Raw genomic sequence first — 26,172 nt, 5'->3', positions numbered from 1 at the left:
TTCCATGAGGAAAATGGGTCCCAATCAGATACAACTTCCAAAAATAAACTCCCTAACCCCCACCCTTGTGCTAGTTTACCAAAAAGAAGGTAGGCTGTCCCCTCCCTGACATGAAGCCCTGGGAGGCACGTAATCCAGAGGACAAATGTCCTGTAAGGCCTAGACCCAAGTCTCAAAACACATAATTTTGCAATGTGTCCAACTCCTCTAAAGCTCCATTCAGAGCAGACCACTTTGTTTTCCCAGGAGACGTTATAATTTTAGGCAAGGTCTCTGGAAGACAGGAGACCGCAATTAATGTTTGGTGAGGAGTGAGTCGAGGAGGACAGGACACAGGGACTTTTAAAAATGCCCAGTCACATCTTGACCATCTCCACAGGGGCTGCTGACATGAAAAGATTATAAAGGCCCTGGAGCCAAACTAAAAAAAAATCTCCAAAAGAAAAAAAGAAGAAAAAAAAAAAAAAACACTGTGACGGAAAAATAAAAATATACATTCCATTTTTCACATAATGTTCTGCCAAACCCCATGCCCCATGACCGCACACGTTTCTAGACACAGCCTCACGCTACACGAGCAGTCAGGCCTGCGGCTGCCCCAGAGCAAAGGTCAGGAAGGCGCGAGGGCTGCTAACCAGCCGAAGGGGGCTGCGGCGGGCCCAAACTGTCGGCCCTGGCAGCAAACTCTCCACGGGAAGCAAATCTCTGCACTCGGGGTGCTGAGCTCCCAGCCCTGAACCGCTCTCGAATTGCCGGTGTTACAAAGTCTATCTTGGTGTTGTTGATTCCTGGCGTCAGAGTGCCATTTACTCAATTTCCTGTTTCCTGTGCTGTGAAATACTTTACACGAGCTATCGGGAGATAGTGTGGTCCTCACCACCCTCCTGCTTATCAGTCTTCCCCCTCTGTTAACAGAATGTACTCTCTTGCATCTCCTTGTTCCAAAACAATCTCCCACCAGCAATCAAAAAAAAAAAAAGCCTCCATAAGAATCTCCTCCAGTCTCCTGGTCTCCCCAGTCATGGCGGAGCGTGCCCCTCTCCCAATGTGATGGCACCACCATTCTTCAGTTATCACAGTACTGTACCTTTCAGATATACAGCATCGGTACCATGATAACCGAAAAAGGACAGTTCAGTCTCATATCTACCTGAGTATCTCCGCCCACACGAGGCCCACCCAGCCCGCTCCCACCCACAGATGACCAGGTAACGATATGAAGTAGATATGCACATACACACACACACACACACAGTTGTCGGCTGTTACTATCAATAGGAAATGCTTCTCCTCTGCTGTGTATCATTTAAGTCTTGTTTATCATTAAGTCTGAGCTGCTCTTTTTGCCTCAGTGGTCAACTTCGGATGACACCCATGGCCTCAAACTCACCTCTCTATTTTCCCCACTAGTCCAGCGGCAGGACTATGAACTTTGCCTCCTCGTTCATCTTTCCAGCCAGCTCACACCCTATCGTCTTGGACAAAAAGATAGTCCTCTTGGCCACAGCGAAGGAAGAGGGGGATTTAAAAAACTAACAACAAAATCCAAGCTATAACAGAACCGGGAGTTTACCTCCAAAATGGAAACAAAATCTAAAGCACAGACAAGAGAACGGCCCAGTATTTGTCACGTAACTCTGATGACCTGGGAATGACAGATGGGAATGGTGAAGCTACAAGAAAGAATGGAAAGCAGGATCCTTGTTAAACAGCAGGTTTAGGATGACAGGCTCTGGCTCTCTATGCATCAGCACAAGCCGGGCTTCACAGAGACGAGCTGTGTGGCACACAACACCTGTGTCGTTCTGGGCCATTGGAAGACTAAACCGGCCAGCGCGGTAAGGCTGAAGGGCAAGGACTCACGTGTAGGGAGACAGCGGTCCGAGCAGGACTTTGGAAACATCCTGCTGTCCAAGGGTCATGAGCAACAGAGCCAGGCTCTGGTTGGTCGAGTCCACACATCCACCCTGTAAACACAAACACCTTAAAGATTAATCGTTGTGCCAACCAGAAAATGGAAAACCAACAAAACAGAGGGAAGGAAAACTGCAGACACCCAGAGGATCAGAACCACGGAAGAGGAGACTACAAAGTGCAAGCAGTAATAAAATAGAGGGCAGGTCTTTGAGGAGTAACCCTTACACCAGCTGACTTTAGGGAATGAAAGTAACAGTTAATAAAAACAACTGTAATCACGGAGACTATGCGAATGAATAGACATTCAGCTGTATCTAGTGAAAAATGAAACCCTGCCTTTGTAAGGAAAGAAGAGGCAGGACATACAAGCAAAAACCCCTAATCAGCTCTAGGCAATGTATAGTTAATTACCTAGGGCTATGTGAATGCCGCCTCTCTTGTGATCTGTTCTGGAGCTAATCTGACGTGAATTCAGTCACCTTCCACGGGTCTCACCTATGCCCACATTCCGTCACACTCAGATACTGCTGGCCTGTTCCAGGAGCCTCTCGGCTCTCTCCCTGTGTGTGCCTTAGCACTGGGGAACTACTGCGCTCAGCCCGTCCCTCCTCACTGCTTGCTTACGCATTACTCCCCGCCACTTTCCCTTCCTTCTCCTCCACACCAGAACACAGCTGCTTTGGTTGTCTTCCTTCTTTCATTCTTGAACTTCTCCACTGTCCTGCCATTTTGCATCTGCCAATGCATGCATTACAGCTGTTGACATCTGTGCCCTTCAAAGTGTCTTTATTTCTCATCCTACTTCCTGGGAGAACTTGATTTACAATTCAAACTTGCATTGTGCACACAGTGAAAGCAGGATGACCCCGGTCTCTACGTATTTTGTAGGCATCAAGGTGAGACACCCTGTCTCTGAGCGCGGCTCTCCCGGACTGTGATCGGAATGGGTAGCCCCCCACTGCTGCTTCCGTGGCTGCACCTGTCCTCTCGGAGTGTGTGCAGTGTAGGGAGTAAGTCAGTGCTCAGGCGCGGCCACCCGTTCTCTGCTGCTGGACTTCATTTGTGACCATGGAGTCAGAATATAAGGGGGTTTATGCTACAGCTAGCCTTGATGAAAACCCACTGCCCCCCCAAACTACCAGAGATACTATAGGACAGTGTTTATCTCATTTAGCAAACCTTAGGACAAGAAGGGTTACAGCTTATATATTTCCATCTAAAAAGGACAACCTGACCCCTGAGGAAGAGGAGGCCCAACAACACTAACTCTGCCTTACAGAACTTGCCCCCTCTCCTAACTGCCTAAAATTAAACTGTTCTCCATCTCTCCTTCTTATCACTGTGCTGCTCTTCTACCATCCTCACCGCTAGGTTTCCAGTTAGGTGCTAGGGCGACGTTTCAGCGTGATCACTGTTATGTGTGCACGGGACACCACGGAGGGGGTAGTGGAGTCATCCCCAGGGCACAGGCTGCAGTCCTGGTACTGAGTGGCTTCGCTCTCACTGCAGCGATGAGAAAGGAGCAGGAACAGAGACAATTCAGGCGGAGCCAGTGCTATGCATTCGTCGGGGGCTGTGGGCACTGGGGCTGCCAAGGCGGGCAGGGGAGGGCGGTCACCCAGCTGGAACCAGAGGGAGACTCTGGGGACAGGGACCTGAGGTGGCCCCGGAGCAGGAGGATGGGGCAAACAGGACCCAGGGCCAGCAAGGAGCAGCTGAAAAGCGGCTGCACGCTGTGCAGACGGACGAGAAACGGTCGGGAGAAGGGAAAGGACAGACTGAGTCAGGGATTTTCTAATCCGGCCAAGGGTTTTGACTTTATCATGGGAAAGTGAGAAGCTGGAGAAGGTCTCTGAATGCAGGAGTGGAAAGATGAGATCAGTGTCTCAGGGTGAGATCTGAACAGAAGAGATGTTCGAGAGGTGGGTGGGAGGGAGGAGAAGCAGATGGGGCAACAAAAGATGAGCGAGAAAGGCAGTTCCAGGGAGCCTGCCACAGAATCAAGGGGGCTCAGTCACCGAGGAGACACAGATGGAACGAGGGATCAGAGAAGAGGATGAAAACTTTGATAAAAAATAAGTGTACCCTCAAAGGGATGGATTTTTATTACTCATTTAAACCTTGTCACATCACACACCTATAAAAAATGATTCATAGGGTCCCCTGGGTGGCTCAGTCAGTTAAGCATCTGACTCTTGATTTCGGCTCAGGTCATGATCTCAGGGTCGTGAGACCCAGCCGAGCCGAGCCCCCACATCAGGCTCTGCGCTCAGCAGGGAGTCTGCTTGTCCCTCACCTCCCCCTCTCACCCCCTGCTTGCACACACACGCTCACTCTCGAATAAATAAAATCTTAAAAATAATTATTCATAAAAGCATAAAGCACTTTCATCCTTTTAAAACTTAAAGATCCTAGACGTATATACAAAGGATGTTTTCTTAATGATTAAAAACAAAGGCAGAGGGGCACCTGGGTGGCTCAGTTAGTTAAGCGACTGCCTTCGGCTCAGGTCATGATCCTGGAGTCCCTGGATCGAGTCCCGCATCGGGCTCCCTGCTCGGCAGGGAGCCTGCTTCTCCCTCTGACCCTCCCCCCATCATGTGCTCTCTGTCTCTCTCATTCTCTCTGTCTCAAATAAATAAATAAAATCTTTAAAAAAAAAAAAAAAAAAAAACAAAGGCAGAAAACCTGGTCCAGGCATAAGAAAATAGTATAAAATAGAACTTAACTGGAGTGTAAAGAAAAAATAAAATAACCAAATCCAGATTGTATGTCTTCTCTCTTGTGGACTGATGGGCTGGCTGTGCTTTTACCTAGAAGCTTATGATCCACTATTTACGGGGATACAAAATGGGCTCCCACTGGGCTATTCTGTGACTCGATGCTTCCAATGCCCCCAGGTCCGCTGGAAAGAGACAGAACATCCCCCACAGTCAGGAAGAGGGCCTGCCAGCCACCACAGGACCCAGGAAGGGACACCTGCACACGTCAACAGGGGCTGGAGGATGCACGTAAAACACACAGGCTTTCCTCACACAATCCTAGACGACAGACTTCCTGAACTAAGTAACGGGCAGCGCAAGCTCTGGATCATTATTCCCAGCTTCCAGTTACTACCTGTCTTTCAAAAATCAGCGAAATAAAAAAAAAAAAAATCACTAAATTTAGCACCAACCATTGGGCTGATTTAGCATCAAAAGAGCTGAGGCCAGACCCTGACCACACTCTTTTTGGAGGATTTCATCTGACACGGTGCTTCCTTCCTCCACTACTTCCCAGCTGAACGGTGAGTACAGGGACATACAAGGACAGAGACACTTCACTGAAGACATACTTACAGGCTCTCTGTCTTCATCTTAATTAGGTGGACATGAAATAAAGCCATTTAGGACCTGGAAATCCTAATTAAGTCTGAAACAGTTCATTCTTACTTGTTCCACCTTGTGACCAATAACATTTTCAAGAATGCTGACTTGGATCAGGGGAGTAGACTGTTTATAAGCTGTTTTCCTTAATGCGGCCTGTATAGGGATCCCATGACCCAGCCATCACCTTACCACAGTTATCAGTGACAGTGGCAAAAGGAAGATGTGAATGAAAAAAAAAATCACCACTGTACCTGCCCTACTGGTTTTATTTCGCTGGGCTCACATGTGATTTTTGTTGCTTTCCCTGGGAGACTCCAGGAAGGACCCACAGAGAGGTCTAGTAACTGAGAATGAATACACAAATACAGAGATGAAAGGCTCTTGAGCTAGACAGAAAAGACAGGTGACAAACACCGTACACCATCTAGTAGCAAACCACCCAGAGTACAGTTCTCACCGGTGCTCAGTTCAAGAACGTGGGGCCTCGCCTACACAGCAGAGAAGTGAACATCCCTCAAAGCCTGAACTGGACTCTGCATTTCAAGGGCGAAGTTTCCGCTTCCAGATTTGGAACCAAGGTGAAAGACAGTGCAGAAAAACAGAAACCGTGGAGCTGCATTTGTGACTCTCATCTAACCAAACTTATGGGATCTTAGAGAATATTTCCAGGCAGCTTCATCTTATTTTCTCCTGCTGTCATTCTTCCTTCCCTTCCAATTTCTTCCTTGCTTCTTTTAGGTCAGCTCAACTGCCTTTAGGACACAGTAAGTGTGTGTGCACGTGCACGCAGAGAATACTCTGGCAACTGGAAGGACAGGCTGGTCCAGGCAGGTCTGAGCTGTCCCACAGCAGAGCTGCAGAAGCAAAATGGCAACTGGTGAAGTCCTGTCTTTTGCCGCATTCTGATCTTTCCAAGCCCCTACTGTGCGCCGACGCAGGACTGCCTTCCCCAGACAGCATTCTGTGCCACAGCACGCTGCAAAACCTAGCCATCGATACGATTTTCCATCTGAGTTGTCACATACAAATCCAGATCTCCGGCTTCTCTTGAAGGAGCTGAGAACAGCGAGCCCCTGCTCCCCTACAGCAGGGACTCGAGGAGCTGAGAGATGGGCAGTGTGTGCTCTTCACCTGGCCAATCACCACCAAACCGGCTTCATTTTTTAACCCTCTCTCTTTTGTATGACTCTGTTCTAGTTCCTTCCTTTCCCCATTAAACTTACCTGCCCTGTTTCCCAAACCAGTGGGGCTGGATCTCTGTCACCGACTAGCTTACTTAATCCATTCAAGTAGTTAATGCTAAACCGCTGAATGGGTAGGAACAAGTTAACTCCTTGGCTTAAGCCCTTGGAAGGGAAAAAAGTCACTAAGGAATAAAAATGAGAGACAATGATGGCTTTGCTCCCAGACCTGCAGAGACAGAGGACATACCCTATAGATCTCTTCGAGCAGCAGCTTGGCACAGTTCCTGCCGAGGTCCTCCGGAAGCACTGCTGCTCCCTGGCCCTGGGGGTTGGAGGCCAGTTCAGCACTGAGGAAGGTGCCATTGGTGGTCTCGGCAACCAGTGACAACCCAAAGCCAGGAGACCTGGGGATTCAAAGGCACAGACATGAGTAGGGTTCATAAAGTGGGGGGTGGGGGAGGTGGGGGGGGTTCACATTCACCAGCAAAAGGAAAAGAGAAGACAAACTTCTCTTTGATGGCATTCTCTCTGGCCACAGCAAGCCTTCCTAGAGATCCTACTAGCTTATGCTAGAGATATAAACAACTTAGTGAGAGCACACAAGGCAGAACCAAGATTACGCTCAAGTTTGCACGGCTTTTCCCATTGGCCTGCCTTCCTTCCCCCCACTCCAACACTGTGAAAGATCATACTGTGCGAGCCTGTAACGATCAACATATAAAGTAACATGAACAAGGGATACCAGACATTGAGCACCTACTTATGGCCAGTTTGAGCTAGGAGCTTCGACACCACAACTCTGCAGAGTAAACATTACCACCCTCATTTTACAAATGAGAAATTAAGCAACCAGCACCAAGCCCACACAGCTAGAGAGTGACTGAAATGCATTTCAAACACAGGTCCTTCCACTCCAAAGCCCGTGAAAGTTCTCCACCACAGTACTAGGCCTTCAACCAATCCAGAAAATATCAGTGGCCGGAGGCCACCGATGACAGCTTTCTTCTGAAATACCAGGCTGCTCCCCCGTAATGAAAAGTACCACATGAGCCAGAAAGGGCCTACAGACCTTTGTTTGAAGAACATCCCTCACTCAGAATTCACTTATTTTTTTTTTAAGATTTTATTTATCCATTGACAGAGAGAGAGAGCACAAGCAGGGGGAGCGGCAGCAGAGGGAGAAGCAGACTCCCTGCTGAGCAAGAAACCCGATGCCTGGACTCGATCCCAGGACCCTGGGATCATGACCTGAGCCGAAGGCAGATGATCGACTGAGCCACCCAGGCGCCCCTCAGAATTCATTTAATCTAACCAGTGAGCTGGCACCGTGTTCTCTCCTGTTGTGTTCCTACCACCAACAGCCAGAAGCTAACACCAGCTGACTCACTCACTCATGCATCCAACAAACATTTGGGGAAAAGCTGCTTCCATGGCCAGGACACCAAGCACACGGTAAACACAGGAGTTCCTGCTCTCACAGAGCTCAGTGACAACCGGTTTGGCACAAAATAAAATCAGTCCACGAACAATAACAACAGCACCTCTCCATAAAATTTCCAAGTTTGACATCACAGACATCTACTTTGCCCAGTGCCTTTTAAAAAAATATGTATTCCCAGCAGTATATTCGACATGCAATCACTACACGTGTCCCCTTTAACACAATTCAACATCCATGTTCCTAAAGCACTCTGTGTCCAGCACAAAACTAGCCAAAACATCTGTTTCAGAAAAACTACCCAGCCAAGGGTTAAGGACACCTGCCAAGGGAAGGGGGCGAGTGAGAACAAACGTTCTGGAGCGCTCCGAGTCGTGCTTTACCGCCTAATGCCGTGCCGCCCAGCCATCCCACCACGCGGCAACCTCGAGCTGCCTTCGAGTCACCTGACCAGGAGGAAGGAGGGCATCCAGCTCAGTGGTACCGGAGGCGCCATGCAAACATGGAGAGCAGGAAACAGAGGGAGGCAGAACCAGGAGGCAAGCTGCCCTCACTGCTTTCACCTGCTCACTTACAGTTCCCAAGAACTTCCGAATTTTTCCATCCATGTGAAATCTTTGAGGTGTGTGTAGTTGTTATTACAATAAGCTTTGTATTTAATCAAGACTGTTCCATATAACACTGTATTTGCTTTAGGAAAAACACAAGAACACACGAAGCCATGTGTGCATTACGCGAATTTTCTCCCTCCAATCTGGGGTGTGTGTGTGTTGTCTGGCCTGTTTCAAGTTATGATGACAAAGCAGCTGGTCACCGGGTGACCTCACTGAAGACCTGCCTTAGTAATTTGCAAGTGACAGTCTCCAAAACTTCCCAATTGGTGGGCGCCGGGGTGGTTCAGTCGGTTAAGTGTCTGCCTTCAGCTCAGCTCATGATCCCGGGGTGCTGGGATCAAGGCCCACATTGGACCCCTGCTCAGCGGGGGACTCTGCTTCTCCCTCTGCCCCTCCCCCCTGCTCATGCTCTCTCTCCACTCTCTCTCTCTCTCTCAAAAAAATAAGTAAATAAATAAAATCTTTAAAAAAAAATTCCCAATTGGTAAAGGACTAGATTTTTTTGAAAGTCCTGACTGTGAGAGCTTTTTTTTTTTTTTTAAAGATTTTATTTATTTATTGGGGGGTGAGGGGAGGGGGAGAAGAAGAGGGAGAGGGACAAGCAGACTCTGCATTGAGCATGGAGCCTGACACGGGGCTCAATCTCACCACCCTGAGATCATGACCTGAGCTGAAATCAAGAGTCAGACGCTCAACCGACTAAGTCACCCAGGCGCCCCCTGACTGTGAGGATCAAAAGGGGACAACAGACAACTGTGCATACCGGTCAGAGTGCGGACACAGGCCACCCCAGAGCTGCCGCTCCCCACAGTTCTAGGCCATGGCCACAACACACACTCTCAGTCTCAGAGTTCAATAAACCTCATTACATGGATACCCCACCGAGTCAGAAGAGGAAAACGCCCACTATGACTTCACCATTTCCTAACAGAGAAGGAAGAGCACCATTTGTCCTCTGTAACTTGAGATTTAGAAAACACAAACCTAACATCATGCATTGCTTTCACGTGTAATTTTTTTTTTTAAGTGGGGCTTGGAGTTGATGACCCACAGATCTCCATCACGCCCACGTCCTGATCCACGTATGAGCTTCCTACTCACCCTCAGCAGGGATAGGACTGGACCACACGCCGGGGTCAGCTGAGTCGATGGCATTAGGAAAAGCTGCACCATCGTGGGGGCAGCATGGCCTTCAGGCCTCCTCTGCTTCATCCCTAGACACCCTCGTGGAGCCAGGGGCCAGACAAAGGTGGCACAATGGAGACCAGGCCACCCAGACAGCTGCTGCTGCGGCTACCTATCCCCCCATGGCTCTGTGATCCCCTCCCCCCAGAGAAGGGCCAAGAAGGGGAGAGAAAGGGCGGGGAGTGAGGAGCAGCATTAGCATTTCTGCAGGACCTACTATGTGCCAGCCACTGCCTTAGTGGCTTACCTATGTGGTCTTTCAACGTGGACGGTAACCCAACGATGCCGGCATTATGACTCCCATCACATGAACAAGGAAAACGCTGGCGATACCTGAGCAGTGCACCAAAGATTTGGGACCATCACTGACCTTTCCAAACCCAGAGAAAGGGCCAGCCCGGCACACAAATCCTTTCCCAACTGTATCCTCTGACACCCCACCCCCATTGCTGAAATCACCTTCGTCTGTCCCATGGACCTTGTCAAGGTCAGAAATGCCGTAACACACTCAGCCCTCCTGTGCTCTCTCTCCTTCTTTGGCTGAAGTCAAAGGAAAGCTCAGACAGAAGGGCTATGAGAGAGGAGGGGCTGTGCTACTACTTAGCAAAAAAATGATTCCTGAACCCACAACAGTCAATCTCTGACATTCTTATTTTTAGGAGACACGACCTGCAAGCTTCAGACTGTAAGCACTGAAATGATTCAGCAAAAACAAAAACAAACACAGAAAACTCACACACAAGTAAATTTGGCAAAACATTCACTGTTAACTACAAGTAGTAGGAACACACAGGTGTTCACTGTGCTAGCCTTTCAACTTTTCTGTATATTTAACATTTTCATAATAAAAAAATTAGTTTTTAATTGCTTCCCTAACTTACTGGTTGCTAAATATACAAGCAAAGCCTAAAACAAGTATTTTCATTACACAGATCATCATTAACTTTTTATTTTCTAAAGTGAGGTTTTCCACAAAGGCTTTCCCTAAACCCAAGTCAAATCTGCAGTAACAACTTCCTTTGGCTCTAGGGGTGCTGTTCCCCCTGATGGAGGGAGAAACCAACTGGCACAGACCAACAAAGGGTATTTTCCCCTAAACTGTTATTTACTCAGGGTGGAAGAACTTGTTTGCTGTAATTTTTTGTGGGAACAAATGGGATTTAAAGCTGGAAGCACCGTTTATTAATAGCTGGGTTTTAACTCCCCCAGGCCAGGGTCTGGACCCCTCATCCCCAGCTCCGGCCACTATGATGCTTCCCACGTGATAGGTGCTCAGAAGATGCCCGCTGGTGACAACAGCAGTAAGTCGGGAGGAAATTAATTCTGAAATCACTCTTCCTCTGGCTGCCGACACAGAGCTGGCAGCTTCCACTGTAATCGGGACAGGAGTGCGAAAAGGCTGGGTTAGCTGCAGAAATAAGCTTTAAAAATGCACAGACACTTACTTCCCAGAGCTGACTCCTTTCATGTGGTCTGTGTAAATATAGATATCGGGTATAAACTTGTTGAGGATGCTCCTTGCAGAATCCACGATCCGGTTGGCCATCTGCGGTGATACGCGCACGGAGTACCTGCAATCCACGGTTAAGGGTGCCATTCTGCTTGGACTCCACACAGAGAAAGGTCTTTTATAAAGCTAGCGGCTATTTGTGGAACTGTAATAAAATGCCATTCTAATGCCATTCTATTTTCCAACTGTATTTAATTGCTTAACTTTGTCGTAATACCTTAAGTCGATTTTTAGATCATTATTTTTATTTATTACTGTATTACTATATAGTTTTTATATTATTGTTATAAAACAATCACAATGAAAAACACACAGATGTAGAGAGTTGGAAAGTATAAAATAAGAGTTCCCAACCCTGCTCTAGAGTTCCTACCCAATGCCCCTCCCCTCTCCGAGATATGGTTCAACTCAATTTCGGAACAAAAGGAGACAACGGCCTGCCTGTCTGGCATGAGCCAGGCTCCCTTTGAAGTGTTCTCCGACCCTCCCCACTGCTGGAACCAATGAGTCTTTCCCTTGCAAACCTAAGGCCAGAACAGACACACCACACTGGGGCTCACCTGGGCCAGTCCCAATCCACCCCTGGTCTGTTCACAGGAAAAGCAGAAAAAGATTAGTGAAAGAGAGTACAGTAGCTGTTCATAAAGATCTTAATAGGTTTGTTGCAACTCACAGAGCTTATTTTCAATTATTTGTCATTTACTCCATTTGTGGATAATACAGGCTCCTCACAACTGCTACCTTATAATAAAAGTATTGATAATTAGCATGTTTACACCACGGCACCCCCAGAAAGAAAAGGAGGAAGATAAAAGCAACTCAAATGAAAAGACTGGTGTTTTGTTTTGTTTTAATTTTTTGAGAGAGAGAGAGCGCACATGGCAGGGGTTGGGGGGGCAGAGGGAGAGGCAGAGAGAGAATCTTAAGCAGGTTCCATGCCTAGTATGGAGCCCAATGTAGGGCTCAATCGCACAATGCTGAGATCATGACCTGAGCTGAAATCAAGAGTTGGATGCTGAACTGACTGAGCCACCCAGGGGCCCCGAAAAGGCTGATATTTAAGGAAACAGAAACAATTACCTAAAATTAGACTTTATTATAGAGACTGGCTCTCCCCAATGCCACGAATCCAAAAATAAGTAAGTATGGAGCACTTTCGATGTGCAACGTTCAGTCAAGAGGTGGCTACATACGTGGGACAAGGGGTTAAAGAAAGAGAGAAGTAACAACATGTGATCTTCCCATTACCCTGACACAAACCCCACATGGCAAGTCCAACAGGGAAAACAAGGTGTGTGGTCTGCCTATTCCAACCCAACTGTGCAAAAATTACCATCAATGACAAATTCAATTTTCATTTGAGCTGCAGAAATGAAATGCTCAGAGACTGCAAAGACCTTGGCTGGCATCTAGCTCCCCTCTCTGATCCATCCTGCACCCTCCACTGAAAGATCAATCTTCCTCATGCTAGTGAGAATCCGCAGTTCCCTTAGTCTGGACCCTCCCAGACCTCACGGTCAGTCTGTCTGCTCAGTGTCCGTCCCCCCACCCCGACACCATTACCCCCACCACTCACCCAACTGTTCAAATTCTCCAACCTGAACCGCCTTCCTTCATTTTTCCTTCCTTCTCCCCCACACCCTCCAGCCAGAACCAGACCGTGATCTTCACTTGACCTTACCGTACATCTCCCTTCATCTACACATGTCCTTGCCCATCAACCAAGACCATGCCTTCCATAAGAAGAGGGGCTCTGCTTCCGTATGGAGCAGAGCTCTCTGATGACTCTCATACCCTACTTTTGTACTCAGCAATACTCAATAAATATTTGACTTGACTCAAAGGACAAACCTGAAGTGAGGAAAGAGCAAAGAGGGATTTTTCAATACACACACAAGGCCCCGTTACATCACCACCTCTCTGTCCAGAGTGTACTTTTGGCCACAGGCAGCTTAGACAAACAATCCTGGGTCTCACACCCTTTGGACTGGGTGGGTGCTGTCCTTCTGAGCCTGATGCTGCCCACTCTCCTAAGGAGAGCACAGATGTCACCATCCTGACATATAATCCCACAGCATCCATGGCTCCCAAAATTCTTTCAGGTACATTAGCAATTGATCTTATGCTCACAGTGACCCCATGAGCCACAGCCATGGATTCCTACTTCCAGGGCTTAAACTGAGGACAACCAGGTCACAGAAGTGAGATACAAAATTGAACAGATCTGACTTCATAAAGACAACCTCCTCCCTCCAACCCCCACAGACATGTGGAAACCGGGTGAGGAACTGTACCAACTCAGGGCCAGTGGAGTCCTATACCAGAATCCTGGCAGTGGAGATGGACAAGGTGGCTATATGCCAGAGTCACCATGGAACCATCCGGCTTGGTGTGAAGGACCTACCAAGGAATGGCTAAGAGTTCTAGAATCAGACCATCTGTACTCAAGTGCCAGCTCCAGCAAACTGCATCATTCTGGGTCTGGTGTGTGTCCACCTCCTCATCAGTAAGAGAAGAATAATCACAACATTCTCCTCCCAAGGTATGGAAGCTCAAATGAAATAATGCATGTAAAGTGCTTAGTGGTGCCTGGTGTGAGGTAAGAGCCCAATGAACGCCGGCTATTGCTTTTCTTGCAGTTAGTCCAAGATTCAAACCCCAAAGCAGAGGTTCCTATCCTTTCAGAAATCAGAGACCCCTCTGGGAATCTGATGAAAGCTATGCACATGTCATTTTGCAGACAATTTCAGGGGACTGTGAATCTCCTGAAGCCCTTATATGAATACCATATTAGGAACTCATATCCAAGAGAGACAATTTCACAGCTACAGGCCATATGGAACTCCTACCCTTATCCCTCCCTGGTGTCCCAGGTCAGAGAAAGTACACACAAGTGAGCAAAAGTGTGTGTGTGTGTGTGTGTGTGTGTGTGTAGAGACAAAGAGGCTGATTCTCTAAGTACCTGCCCTACAATCAGAGAAAGGAAACCAGTTTGTCCTACAAATTCCAGCTCACTCCCATCTTCTGTCTCTACCCCAGCTTCTTCATTTGACTCTTATGTACCAGATCATGAGCTTCTGGGATAGTGCCACAAACTGAAAAGAGAGTGCTCCCTTCTCCCCACCCCCCTCCTCAGGCAGGGGGAGAATGAGAGTGGGTGGCATTAAATAAAAGGTAACCACACTGTCCAGTCACTGCTGCTGGCAGGAACCAACACCGGCTCCCTCCCACGCCCTGGACAGCCGGTCCAAGAGGGAAAAGATGCGCTCTGGGGGGTAACTCAGTTAAAGCCACAACCACCCACAAGAGCAGGGCCAGTTCTCCTGACCCAAGCCCTCCTATGGGGAACGCAACCTCCAAGCTCAGACCAACAGTTAACCAGACTTGCAAGTAAAAAAAACCTATAAAACCAGCTAAAGCTTTTTTCCAAAGCAGCTCTTTTTTCCCAGGCCCCAAAACTGGCCAAGAAGGTGATCTCAGTTCAAACCCACATTCCACTGAGGTGTTTGTGAAAGGGGCAGCTCTGGAGACCAGCAGCTGGAATGTCTGGTTTGCAGACAAGAATCTGAGCAAGGCCACTTGTATCTACTTTCCTGGGGAATTGGGAGGAAGACTCTGCAGGTCTGATGTGTCAGGAAGATTCAGGTGTCCGAGCCCCAGCCCCAGGCAAGGGGCTCTCCAGTGTCTTCCTGGCACTGGTTCTATACCGGGAAGGCTTAAAGAACACCAGAGGGAGAAGCCACGGAGGAACAAAGTTACACCCCAGTGCGTGGGGCTCTTTTGTGTCCTCCTCTGTGCGACCCCCAAGGCTTCTCCATTTCTCAGCGTCCTCATCGAAGGCTAACTCATGAGGCTTTTGCACACCCAGTACTCCTAGTACTGTGGGACCCCAGGAGGCAGTCTCTGTGAAACCTACATAGTTACCACAAGACTGTGTCAAAACAAACAGCACACTCTGGAAATCACATTTCCAGACTACAGGGAATGGATTCCAAGCAGAGTTCACCACCACGCTAGAGCTATTAAAGGGAACAAATCTCAAATGAGTAAAAACAAACTCAGTCCAGAGCGTGCATAGGATTTTGCGTGCAAGGCCGTCAACTGCATGTTCAGCAACAGAGGAAAATGGAAAGCAAGTCAATGACCACCAGCAGGGTTTCATCCTGGCTTCTTTATATGGTAAAATACAGTGCGCCTGTTAGCGAGAATGAGATTGAGTAAGTGCCAAGGGTCAAGTAGAAAAGGCATATTTGGTTAAAAAGAAAAAAAGAAAAAAAAACCCTACCTACTTGCATTTCCATTTCTCTATGGAGAACATCACCTTAGAAAGTCAGTTTAACCACATGCGTCAATCTGGGGCCTCCCAGGACAGGAACTGTATCTCCCCCCGCTGCCCACTCTCTCATTTTTACCGGGGAATGGCCCTGAGACACACCCCAGGAGAGCCGAGCAGAGAGAACAGGCCGCCGTCCAGGGAAGCTCTGTTTTACATTCCTCTTATCTTGAGGATTTCTACAAACTTCAGGCAGCACCCTTTTATCTCAACAACGGCTTTCTGTGCCTGTGGCTGTGCCGACCACCCTATTCCCCTCACCACTTACTGTTCAAGCTCATCAAGGCCCCTCCATACTTCTCCTCCAAGTAGGACCACCCCAAAACCTCCTGAGAAACACAAAACTTGACTTTTTAGCACCTAACCCACCCCTGAGAAGCACACACCCTGATCTACCCCCTTTGTCAAAGTCCCACCAGGAAAGCCATCACCCAACCCCATCCAGCCCCCTGGCCTCCAACGCCTGCCCTCCCCCAGATCGGCACCCAGAATTTTACTACTTTTAATATCTGAAACCCCAAAATACAATTCCCCCAACACAAGTTCTTGTTCGTCTGCCCAGCACACATACCTACTGCCACTCCATCTTTAGAGCTATTTACATTCAATCTTTGAATCTGGTAAGCGTTCCAATCCCTTGACCAGATGTCCCTCTACCCATCCTACTGCACCAGTCACTCTCTGCCACCGTACCCAGCCCCGGATGAAACTGACCCTCTGGCCTTCCCGTCCCCTCCCTCTGGGCTGCCAACTGCTGCCGGACGTGGCCACATGGCCACCCAGCCGACACAATGATAAAATCTCATCTTCAGCTGAGCCCTTTACTGCTGTCCCCCAGCCTTGGTCTTCCCTTCAGCTGCTGTGCCCCACTGTGACAGCACACTTCTACACCTGTCACACGGTCTTATCATCCTTCCGCTAATGCCCTTATCCATGATCCCCTCCTAACTCTTGAAAAATGAGAACTGCTCCCAACCCCCTTCCGATCACCTCCAGGTGGCTCAATGTAGAGCCATCTTCGACCCACACCCTCCCAAATAATAATAAAAACAATACTAGCTGCGACGCACCAAACGCTTCCTCACACAACAGCCAGGTGCCTCGCCCTCTACATCTACTACCTTGTCCAACCTTCGCTGCAGCCCCACACCGCGGTTTTAATGCGCCCGGTTAGAAGGGAGTCAACCAAGGCGTGGGGCCGAAATCCTGCCATCCATGGGCAGCAAGGCCAGAGTCGGAACCCACACCTGAACCCAGCACCTTGTTAGTGTTACCCCGCTTCCTCAGCGTCCCCCCTCCTAGAGGTCTACTCTACTCAGACAATGGAAGTACTCCCATCACCACCATCACCATCAACCTTCTCTTTAAGAAGGGAGGGGATCTTCTCAACTCTCTCCCTGTGGCAAGTTCCCACCTTTCCTTCCTCCTGCTTCTCTTTCCTGTCAAGATTCTTTTTTTTTTTATAAAGATTTTATTTATTTATTTATTTGAGAGAGAGAATGACAGAGAGAGAGAGAGAGAGCACATGAGATGGGGGAGGGTCAGAGGGAGAAGCAGACCCCCTGCCAAGCAGGGAGCCCGATGCGGGACTCAATCCCGGGACTCCAGGATCATAACCTGAGCCGAAGGCAGTCACTCAACCAACTGAGCCACCCAGGCGCCCCATCCTGTCAAGATTCTTCAGAGCAGCCCCCACATTGCACCATTTCCCCAGAACTGGTCGTCAGGGCTGGCTCCTCCTCTTTGGAAGGAGCTCCTCCCCAGCCGTGTGCTGCCCAGAATGTCCTCCATCCTAACGCTGACTCCTCTGGGCTCCTCAGGGCTTCTAAGAAGCTACGTTTTCTTGGGTGCCTGGGTGGCTCAGATGGTTAAGAAGCTACGTTTTCTTTATTCTCCTCTCAACTGCTTGACTCTCCCTGGTCCCCCTTCCTGGGAGCATTTTGCTTTTGCTTTCAAGTCTTCGCGATGTCTCAGGGATCCACCTGCCTCTCTCCGCATTCTACATGATAGCTGACTCCAAGTCACCCACTTCTGGCTCTCACCTCACCCCCAAGTTACAGATGTACATTTCTAATTTCCTTTCTAGACCTATCTCCCTGTAACCATTGTGAAGGGCTCTCAAACCCAAGAGGAAGAAAACTGAAGTATCACCAATGCCCCCACCCCACCTTACACTGCCCCAAACATGTAGCTACTATCAGAATGTACATCTCTCTCCAGGTGCCAGGGCACACAGCAGAATCATCCTCAAGGACTCCTTATCCCTCTATCACAGAGCCAGGTGGGGACGGCTTCCCACGCATGCTGCCCCCAAGCTCTCTGTAAACTTGCAGCCCTCACCTGTGCTCCAGCCACTACCCTCACCATCCTCTTCGGGCAAAATGACTCCCTAGTATCTTTGCCTCTAAGTGGTCACCATTAGGTACAAGGTACACTTGTACCTTCCAAAGTTTCTACAATGAGCCAAGCACAGCCGGAAGTTCTTTCAGCACCACCGACGTTATCCTCTTACTATGGAAATTCTCTCTCTAGAAAATTACAGACTTCGGAATGAAAGCCAACTGGTCAGCATGGCCTTCAATCTTCACTGGCTCCGGCCCTATCTTTCACATCCCATCTTCTACTACCGAACACCGGTGACAGACCTGCCCTCAGGCCACACCGCACGGCCTGCCACTCCCAGAACCAGGGTGCACCACTGCGTGCGCAGAAGCCCACACGCCTGCCTGAAGCACCCCTTCCTTGCTCCACTTCACAGGCCTCTGTTCCTCAAGGCTCAATCCAAATGCCCTCCCTTCTGCTAAGAAAAAGCAGAGGTTCAAAGACTGGGCTGCAATAAGACAGGGCTCAAATCCCAGCCCTGCCATTATGAACAGTGTGATGTGGATGCAAATTCCTTCAGCCTGTGAAGCCTCGGTTTTTCCATCTGCAAAACAGAATGCAAGTAAACTCAGAGTCACTTGGGCTTAAAAATAAAGAATATAAAATGTAGATGGATTAAACTCCACAATCAAAAGAAACAAAAGTGGCTGAATGGGTAAAATAAAATTCAACTATATGCTGTCTATAAAAGACTCACTTTAGATATAAGGACATATATAAGCTGAAAGTGAACATATTCCATGCAAATGGGAACCAAAAGAGAGTAGGACTGCCTAAACTTCCATCACACAAAACAGACTAAGTCCAAAAAGACTTTAAAGTCACAGGAGACAAAGACGTTAATTATACAATGATAAAAGGGTCAATTCAACAGAAAGATATAACAACTATAAACATATAAGCACTCAACATCAGATCACCTAAATATATAAAGCAAACATCAGCAAATTTGAATAGAGAAACAGCAATACAACAGTAATAGGAGATGTCTTACCCCACTTTCAATAACGGATAGAACACCCAGGAAGAAAATCAGTAAGGCAACAGGTGACTTGAACAATGTTATAAACCAAGAGGAACTAACAGACATCCACAAGACATTTCACTCAACAATACCGGGATACACACTCTTCTTATGTGCACATGGAACATTCTCCGGGATCACACGGCAGATCACAAAACACGATGTAACAAGTTTAAGAAGGCTGAAATCTTATGCTAAGCGAAATAAGTCAATCAGAGAAAGACATGTATCATATAGTCTCACTGATATGAGGAATTCTTAATCTCAGGAAACAAACAGGGTTGCTGGAGTGAGGGGGTGGGAGGGATGGGGTGGCTGGGTGATAGACATTGGGGAGGGTATGTGCTATGGTGAGCACTGTGAATTGTGTAAGACTGATGAATCACAAACCTGTACCTCTGAAACAAATAATACATTATATGTTAAAAAAAAAAAAAAGATAATAGGAAGGGGAAAATGAAGGGGGGGCATCGGAGGGGGAGAGGAACCAGACTATGGACTCTGAGAAACAAACTGAGGGTTTTAGAGAGGAGGGGTGTGGAGGGATGGGTTAGCCTGGTGATGGATATTAAGGAGGGTACGTTCTGCATGGAGCACTGGGTGTTATACGCAAACAATTAATCATGGAACACTACACCAAAAACTAATGATGTAATGCATGCTGACTAACATAACATAATAAAATAAAATTAAAAAAAAAAAAAAAAAGAAGGCTAGGGGCGCCTGGTGGCTCAGTCGTTAAGCGTCTGCCTTCCGCTCAGGTCAGGATCCCCGGGTCCTGGGATCAAGCCCCACACTGGGCTCCCTGCTCGGCAGGGAAGCCTGCTTCTCCCTCTCGCACTCCCCCTGCTTGTGTTCCCTCTCTCGCTGTGTCTCTGTCAAATAAATAAATAGAATCTTTAAAAAAAAAAAAAAAAAAAGGCTAAAATCACCTCAGGCACCTTTTCCAACCACAATGGAATGAAACTAGGTATCAGTAACAGCAAGAAAATGGGAAAATTCACAAACAGATGAAAATGAACGGATTCTTGAACATGTGGTCAAAGAAGAAATCAAAAGGGAAATTGGAAAATATCTAGAGATGGGCACCTGGGTGGCTCAGTCGGTTAAGCGTCTGCCTTTGGCTCGGGTTGTGATCCCAGGGTTCTGGGATCGAGCCCTGCATTGGGCTCCTTGCTCAGCAGGGAGCCTTCTCCCTCTCCCTCTCCCTGCCACTCCCCCTGCTTGTGCTCTCTCTTCCAAATGAATAAATAAAATCTTAAAAAAAAAAAATCTAGAGACAACAAAAATGAAAACACAACATACCAAAATTTATGGGACGAAGCAAAAGGAGTACTAAGAAGGAATTTTATAGTGATAAGCACCTACGTTCTTTCTACAAAAAAAGAAAAGATCTCAAATAAACAGCCTAACTTCACACCTCAAGGAACCAGAAAAAGAACAAACTAAAATCCAAAGTTAGCAGAAGGAAAAAAATAATAGAGTAGATATAAATGAAACAGCAAAGTGAAAATCACTAGGAAAAAATAATCAACAAAAGTAAGAGTCAGTTTTTTGAAAAGATAAACAAATTAACAAACCCTTAACTAGCCTAAGAAAAGAGAGAAAGAAGATACAAATAAAATCCAAAATGAAAGAGGAGACATTACACCTGATGCCACATTTTTTTAAAAATCATAAGCTACTATTATGAACAATTACAAGCCAACAAACTGGACAACCTAGAAGAAACGGATAAATTCCACCAAGTCTGCAACAAGATTAAAGCTTGTAAGTAAGGAGTCAGAATCAGTAACCAAAAACCTCACAAAAAAGAAAAGCCCAAGACCAGATGGCTTCAGATTAATCAATTCACTGATGAAGTCTACCACACATTTAAAGAATAATTAATACCAATCCTTAAATTTCCAAAAACAATGAAGAGGGAACACTTCCAAATTCACTTTATGAAGCCAGCGTCACTGATACCAAAGCCAGACCTTAAAGACACTACAAGAAAAGAAAACTATAGGCCAATATCCCTGATGAACACGGATGCAAAAATTATCAACAAATTTTAGCAAACTAAATTCAATGATACATTAAAAGGATCACATGACATAACCAAGTGGGATTTATCCCTGGGATGCAAGAATGGTTCTACATATGCAAATCAATTAATGTGATACACCACATTAACACATTAATGAAGGACAAAAATCAGATGATTGTCTCAATAGATGCAGAAAGAGCATTTGACAAAATTCAATACTCTTCCATTATTAAAAATTCTCAACAAATTAAGTTGAGAAGAAAATTACATCAACACAATAAGGACCATACATGAAAAGCCCACAGCTAACATCTTCAATTGTGGAAAACCCAAAGCTTTTCTTCTGTAATTTGGAACAAAGCATGGATGACCACTCTTGCCACTGCTATTCAACATGGTACTGTAAATCCTAGCCAGAGCAATTAAGCAAGAAAAAGAAATGAAAGGAATCCAAATTGGAAAGGAAAAAGTAAAATCATCTATCTGCAGATGACATGATCTTATAGGTAGAAACCCCAAAGATGTCACCCACCCAAAAAAAGAACTATTGGAATAAATGAATTTTTAAAATTTTTAAAAGTTGCAGGATACAAAAATCAACTTACATTGTACACTAACAATAAACTATCTGAATAAGAAATCAAGGAAATAATCCTATTTACAATAGCATCCTAAAAAACCTAAATACTTAGGAATAAACTTAACCAAGAAGGTAAAAGACTTGTATACTAAAAAGTATAAAGCACTTATGAAAGACATTTTAAAAAACACAAATAAATGGAAAGACAGCCCTCGTTTATGGACTGAGAGAATTCATATTCTTGAAATGTCCATACTATCCAAAGTGATCTACAGATTCAATGCAATTCTTATCAAAATCCCAATGATTATTTTTTATAGAATAATAGATACAGAAAATACACATAAAAAACAATCCTAAAATTTATATGGAACCAAAAAGGACTCTAGATAGCTAAAGCAATTCTGAGCAAGAAGAACAAAGCTGGAAGAATCAGAGTTCCTGATTTCAAAATCTATTACTAAGCTACAATAATCAAAACAGCATGGTACCAGCATAAAAACATGCAACGCAATGGGAACAGAAATAGATCATATCTTCGTATCTGTCCAACAGACTAGCACCACGTAGAAAAATCAACACAAAATGGATTAAAGATAAACTTAAGACCTAAAACCATAAAACTCCAAAAGAAAACACAGAGGAAAAGCTTTTTAGCACCAGCGATGCTTTCTTGGATGGAATACCAAAACAAGGGCAAAAGAAACAACAAAGTGAAAAAGCAACCCATAGAATGAGAGAAAATGTCTGCAAATCATACCTCTGATTAATATCCAAAATACATAAGAAACTCATTACAACTCAACAGCAAAAAAATAAAAATAAAATAACCCGGGGCACCTGGCTGGCTCAGTGGGTGGAGCGTGTGACTCTTGTTGATCTCAGGGTTGTGAGTTGGAGTCCCACATGGTGTAGTGATTACTTAGAAATTAAATCTTAAAAATAAAATAAAATAAAACAACCCAATTAAAAAATGGGCAAAGGACCTGAATAGATATTTCTCCACAGAAGACCCAGAGATGTTCATACCTTCATGTGGAAAACTGCTCAACATCACTCATCATCAGAGAAATACAAATCAAAACCATAATGAGCTATCACCTCATGCCTGTTGGAGTAGCTACGATCAAAAAAAAAAAAAAAAAAGATAACAAGTATTGCTGACGGTGTGAAGAAAAGGGAATCCTTATACACTGTTGATGGGAATGCAAACTGGTCCAGCCACTATGGAAGATGGTAGGGAGGTTCCTCAAGAAATTAAAAACAGAACTACCATTTGATTCCACAGTCCCACTTCTGGGTCCATATCTACAGAAACTAAACAAACTCCCACACTCATTTCAGCTTTATTCACTATACCCAAAACATGAAAGCAAGTTAAATGTCCAGTGAAAGATGAACAGATCAAGAAAATGTAATATTTACATACAATGGAATATTATTCAGTCTTAAAAAAAAAAAGTAAATGCTGTCATTTGCGACATGGTGAACAAGGAAAACAGTGTGCTACGTGAAATAAGCTAGACAGAGAAGAATAAATACTGCATAATTCCACTTATATAAGCAATCTAAAATGGTCACACTCACAGAAGCAGAGAGTAGACTGGTGGTTGCCAGGGGCTTGGAGGGAGGGGGAAACGGGGAGATGTCAGTCAAAGGGCACAAAGTTTCAGTTATGCAAGATGACTAAGTCCTACAGATCTACTGTGTACCATAATGCCTGTATTATATACTTAAAAATTTGCTAATTATACTGGGGTTTAAAAAATAAAATTTATTTTATTTTTTTAAGATTTTATTTATTTATTTATTGAGAGAGCATTCGAGTGATCAGGGAGAGGGGCAGCAGGAGAAAGAGAATCCCAGGCAGACTCTGCGCCGAGCATAAGTACTGCGCCCGACGCAGGGCTCAATCCAACGACCCTGTGACCACGACCTGAGCTGAAATCAAGAGTTGTTCGCTCAGGACGCCTGGGTGGCTCAGATGCTTAAGTGTCTGCCTTCGGCTCAGGGCGTGATCTCAGGGTCCTGAGATCAAGCCCCATGTCGGGCTCCCGGTTCAGTGGGGAATCTGCTTCTCCCTCTGCCTCTGCCTCTCCCCCTGCTCATGCTCTCTCTCTCTCTCTCAAATGAATAAAATGAAAAAGAAATCTTTAAAAAAAAATAAAATTAAAAAGAAAAGTCAGATGCTCAACCGACTGAGCCACCCAGGCGCCCCAGTAAATTCTTTTCAAATTTGCTAAAAGAGTAGATCTATGTCAAGCGTTATTATCACAAAAAATTAAAAGTGTAAAAATAAAAAAAAACTAGAAGGCAGAAAGTAACTTTTGGAGGTAACAGATATGTTTATGGTACTACTATGCTGCTGGTTTCACAGGTGTATATTCATCTCCAAACTCATCAAGTTGTTCACGTTGAGTATGTATAGCTTTTTGTACGTAAAAATAAAGTGGTTTTTTGAAAAGAAAATAAGTGTATTATCACAGTGCATGCAGAGTAACCACTTAATAAGTAGATCTTATTCCTGCCCTCCTACATCTTCCAGACAGAGTGTGCCATCCTCTGTCTTAGCTCCCCCAACCCACTGTGCATCCATCTACACCATTTTACACATTATATCAGAATTACATGTTTGCACGTTTCCCTCATCAGACAACGAGCTCTTCTGAGGGAGGGACTGCAGTGTATTGGTGGCCCCTAAACCAAAGCCCTCAGGAGAGCAGCACATACCCGGGAGTTGTTTGCTTCAGCATTAACTAAAAAAACAGTAAGGAATGGATCAGTCTGGTCATGGTGAGACAGATAATAAAACATCGTATCTCAGCCAACAATTACAATTTCACTGTTAAGACTTCTCCAAGACTGTTGTCTAAAACGTAAATAACTTGGGGCGCCTGGGTGGCTCAGCTGGTTAAGCGACTGCCTTCGGCTCAGGTCATGATCCCGGGGTCTTGGGATCGAGCCCCACATCAGGCTCCCTGCTCCGCAGGAAGCCTGCTTCTCCCTCTCCCACTCCCCCTACTTGTGTTCCCCCTCACACTCTCTCTCTGTCAATTCAATAAATAAATAAAAACTTTAAAAAAAATAAATAAAAATAAAATGTAAATAACTCTGGGAAGAAGCAAATTGTTATGAGTCATTCTTATCTTCATGAGGCAAGTAAAAGATCAGAAATCTAAATCAAATGCAAAGGATACGCAATCCCTCTGATCCGCTTGATTTTCCCTGGATCTGTGAGCTGGACAGGCTTGAGGACCTTCCTTACGGGACACGAGAAGAGCACTTCCCCTCCTCCTCCAGGAGGCATTCCCCGCCGCACCACCTGCACAGGTGATGAGAGAGAAGAGGTGAGGAGGTGGCAGAGTGGGGGACCCTGATACCCAGCCTGGCTGGTTTAGGCCAAGGGGCTCTTCCTCAGAACGCAGTTAGCTCTTTCGTAGCCAACGGGTCAACCCCTTCAAGACCATTGAGAGGGCACGTGCTGAGCAGGGACCCCGAACGTCAGGAAGAGCAGAGGACACAGGGCCAGCACGCCCCAGGGGTCACTTCACCCCTGCCACCTGTTCCCTCATGCTTACGATGAGCGGCTCAACTGCTTTCTTAACCATCAGGAACCATTTCTCCTTCCTATGCAATTAACTAATCTAGCAAAATTCATTTTACTAATAAAAATGAAGTCATTTCCCTTGTTTAAGACATTAACTTAAAAAATAGAGATGCTAAGCAGCTTAAGATACCCAGTTAACTTAGTGATGTAATAATTCCTTCCAATAGCAAACAAACAGATGCTTAAATTACTTCTAGGTTTTGAAAACACTGAAAACTCTCCGGGGCATCCAGGTTGGGAGGCCCGGGACGCGAATTACATCTGGGTGACCTCGCTCAGAGAGCGCGTGTGGCCGGAAGCCTGGCGCGGCCGCTTCCCGGCAGAGCTGCCGTGAGGGATAAAGGAGTCCGTCCGTGTGCAGGGTGCACAATGCCGCTCACCACAAAGGAACGGGCGCTGCCACTGCTCGGGTCCCTTCTCGGCGCAAAGTCTGTCATGTTTGGATCACGGCTCCTGTGGGGCTGGCTCAATGGTGACTTCAAACGTGACACACACAGACACACTGCGTCCTACAGCTCTTCCAATGAGTTCATAAGAGAATATTTTACACACGTTTCAGCCAACAGTGTACACACTCTTACCTTTAGCTCAAATGATTCACCGTCAATTCCAAACTGCTTCAACAGAGGGAGGGCTGTTGCCTTAAGGACATCAACCTGTAGAATTATTCCAGAAAAAAAAAAAAAGTTTAATTAAACTTTGAGGGACGCCTGGGTGGCTCAGTCGTTAAGCGTCTGCCTTCGGCTCAGGTCATCATCCCAGGGCCCTGGGATCGAGCCCCACATCGGGCTCCTGGGGTGGAGCCCCACATCGGGCTCCCTGCTCCGCGGGAAGCCTGCTTCTCCCTCTCCCACTCCCCCTGCTTGTGTTCCCTCTCTCGCTGTCTCCCTCTCCCTCTGCCTGTCCCCCCAGTTTGTGCCTTCTCTTTCTCTCTCTAATAAATAAATTAAATCTAAAAAATTTTTAAAAATAAAAAATAAACCTTAAGAGGTGGAAAG

The 26,172-nt window shown here is 46.2% G+C and overlaps 1 protein-coding gene across 2 annotated transcripts in view; it reads right to left on the bottom strand.

The window, feature by feature from the left end:
- RCL1 (RNA terminal phosphate cyclase like 1) overlaps positions 1-26,172 on the bottom strand; it is a 63,011-nt gene that overhangs the window by 8,455 nt on the left and 28,384 nt on the right. Inside the window, exons 4-8 of one of the 2 annotated variants that reach the window (XM_035029153.1) lie at positions 25,756-25,830; positions 24,765-24,889; positions 11,152-11,277; positions 6,717-6,873; positions 1,864-1,967 (exon numbers count right to left, since the gene is read on the bottom strand). In XM_035029153.1, the coding sequence (XP_034885044.1) occupies positions 1,864-1,967; positions 6,717-6,873; positions 11,152-11,277; positions 24,765-24,889; positions 25,756-25,830 (587 nt within the window). Of the gene's footprint in view, positions 1-1,863; positions 1,968-6,716; positions 6,874-11,151; positions 11,278-17,144; positions 18,476-19,059; positions 19,137-24,764; positions 24,890-25,755; positions 25,831-26,172 lie in introns of those variants that run through there. The other variant, XM_035029155.1, reaches the window with a different exon arrangement.

The sequence above is a fragment of the Mirounga leonina genome, unplaced genomic scaffold, assembly GCF_011800145.1.
Source record: "Mirounga leonina isolate KUSES-001 unplaced genomic scaffold, KU_Mleo_1.0 Mir_224, whole genome shotgun sequence".
Classification (NCBI taxonomy): Eukaryota; Metazoa; Chordata; class Mammalia; order Carnivora; family Phocidae; genus Mirounga; species Mirounga leonina.
Note: the sequence above shows the minus strand (reverse complement) of the source record. Positions and strands in the feature narration are given on the sequence as shown.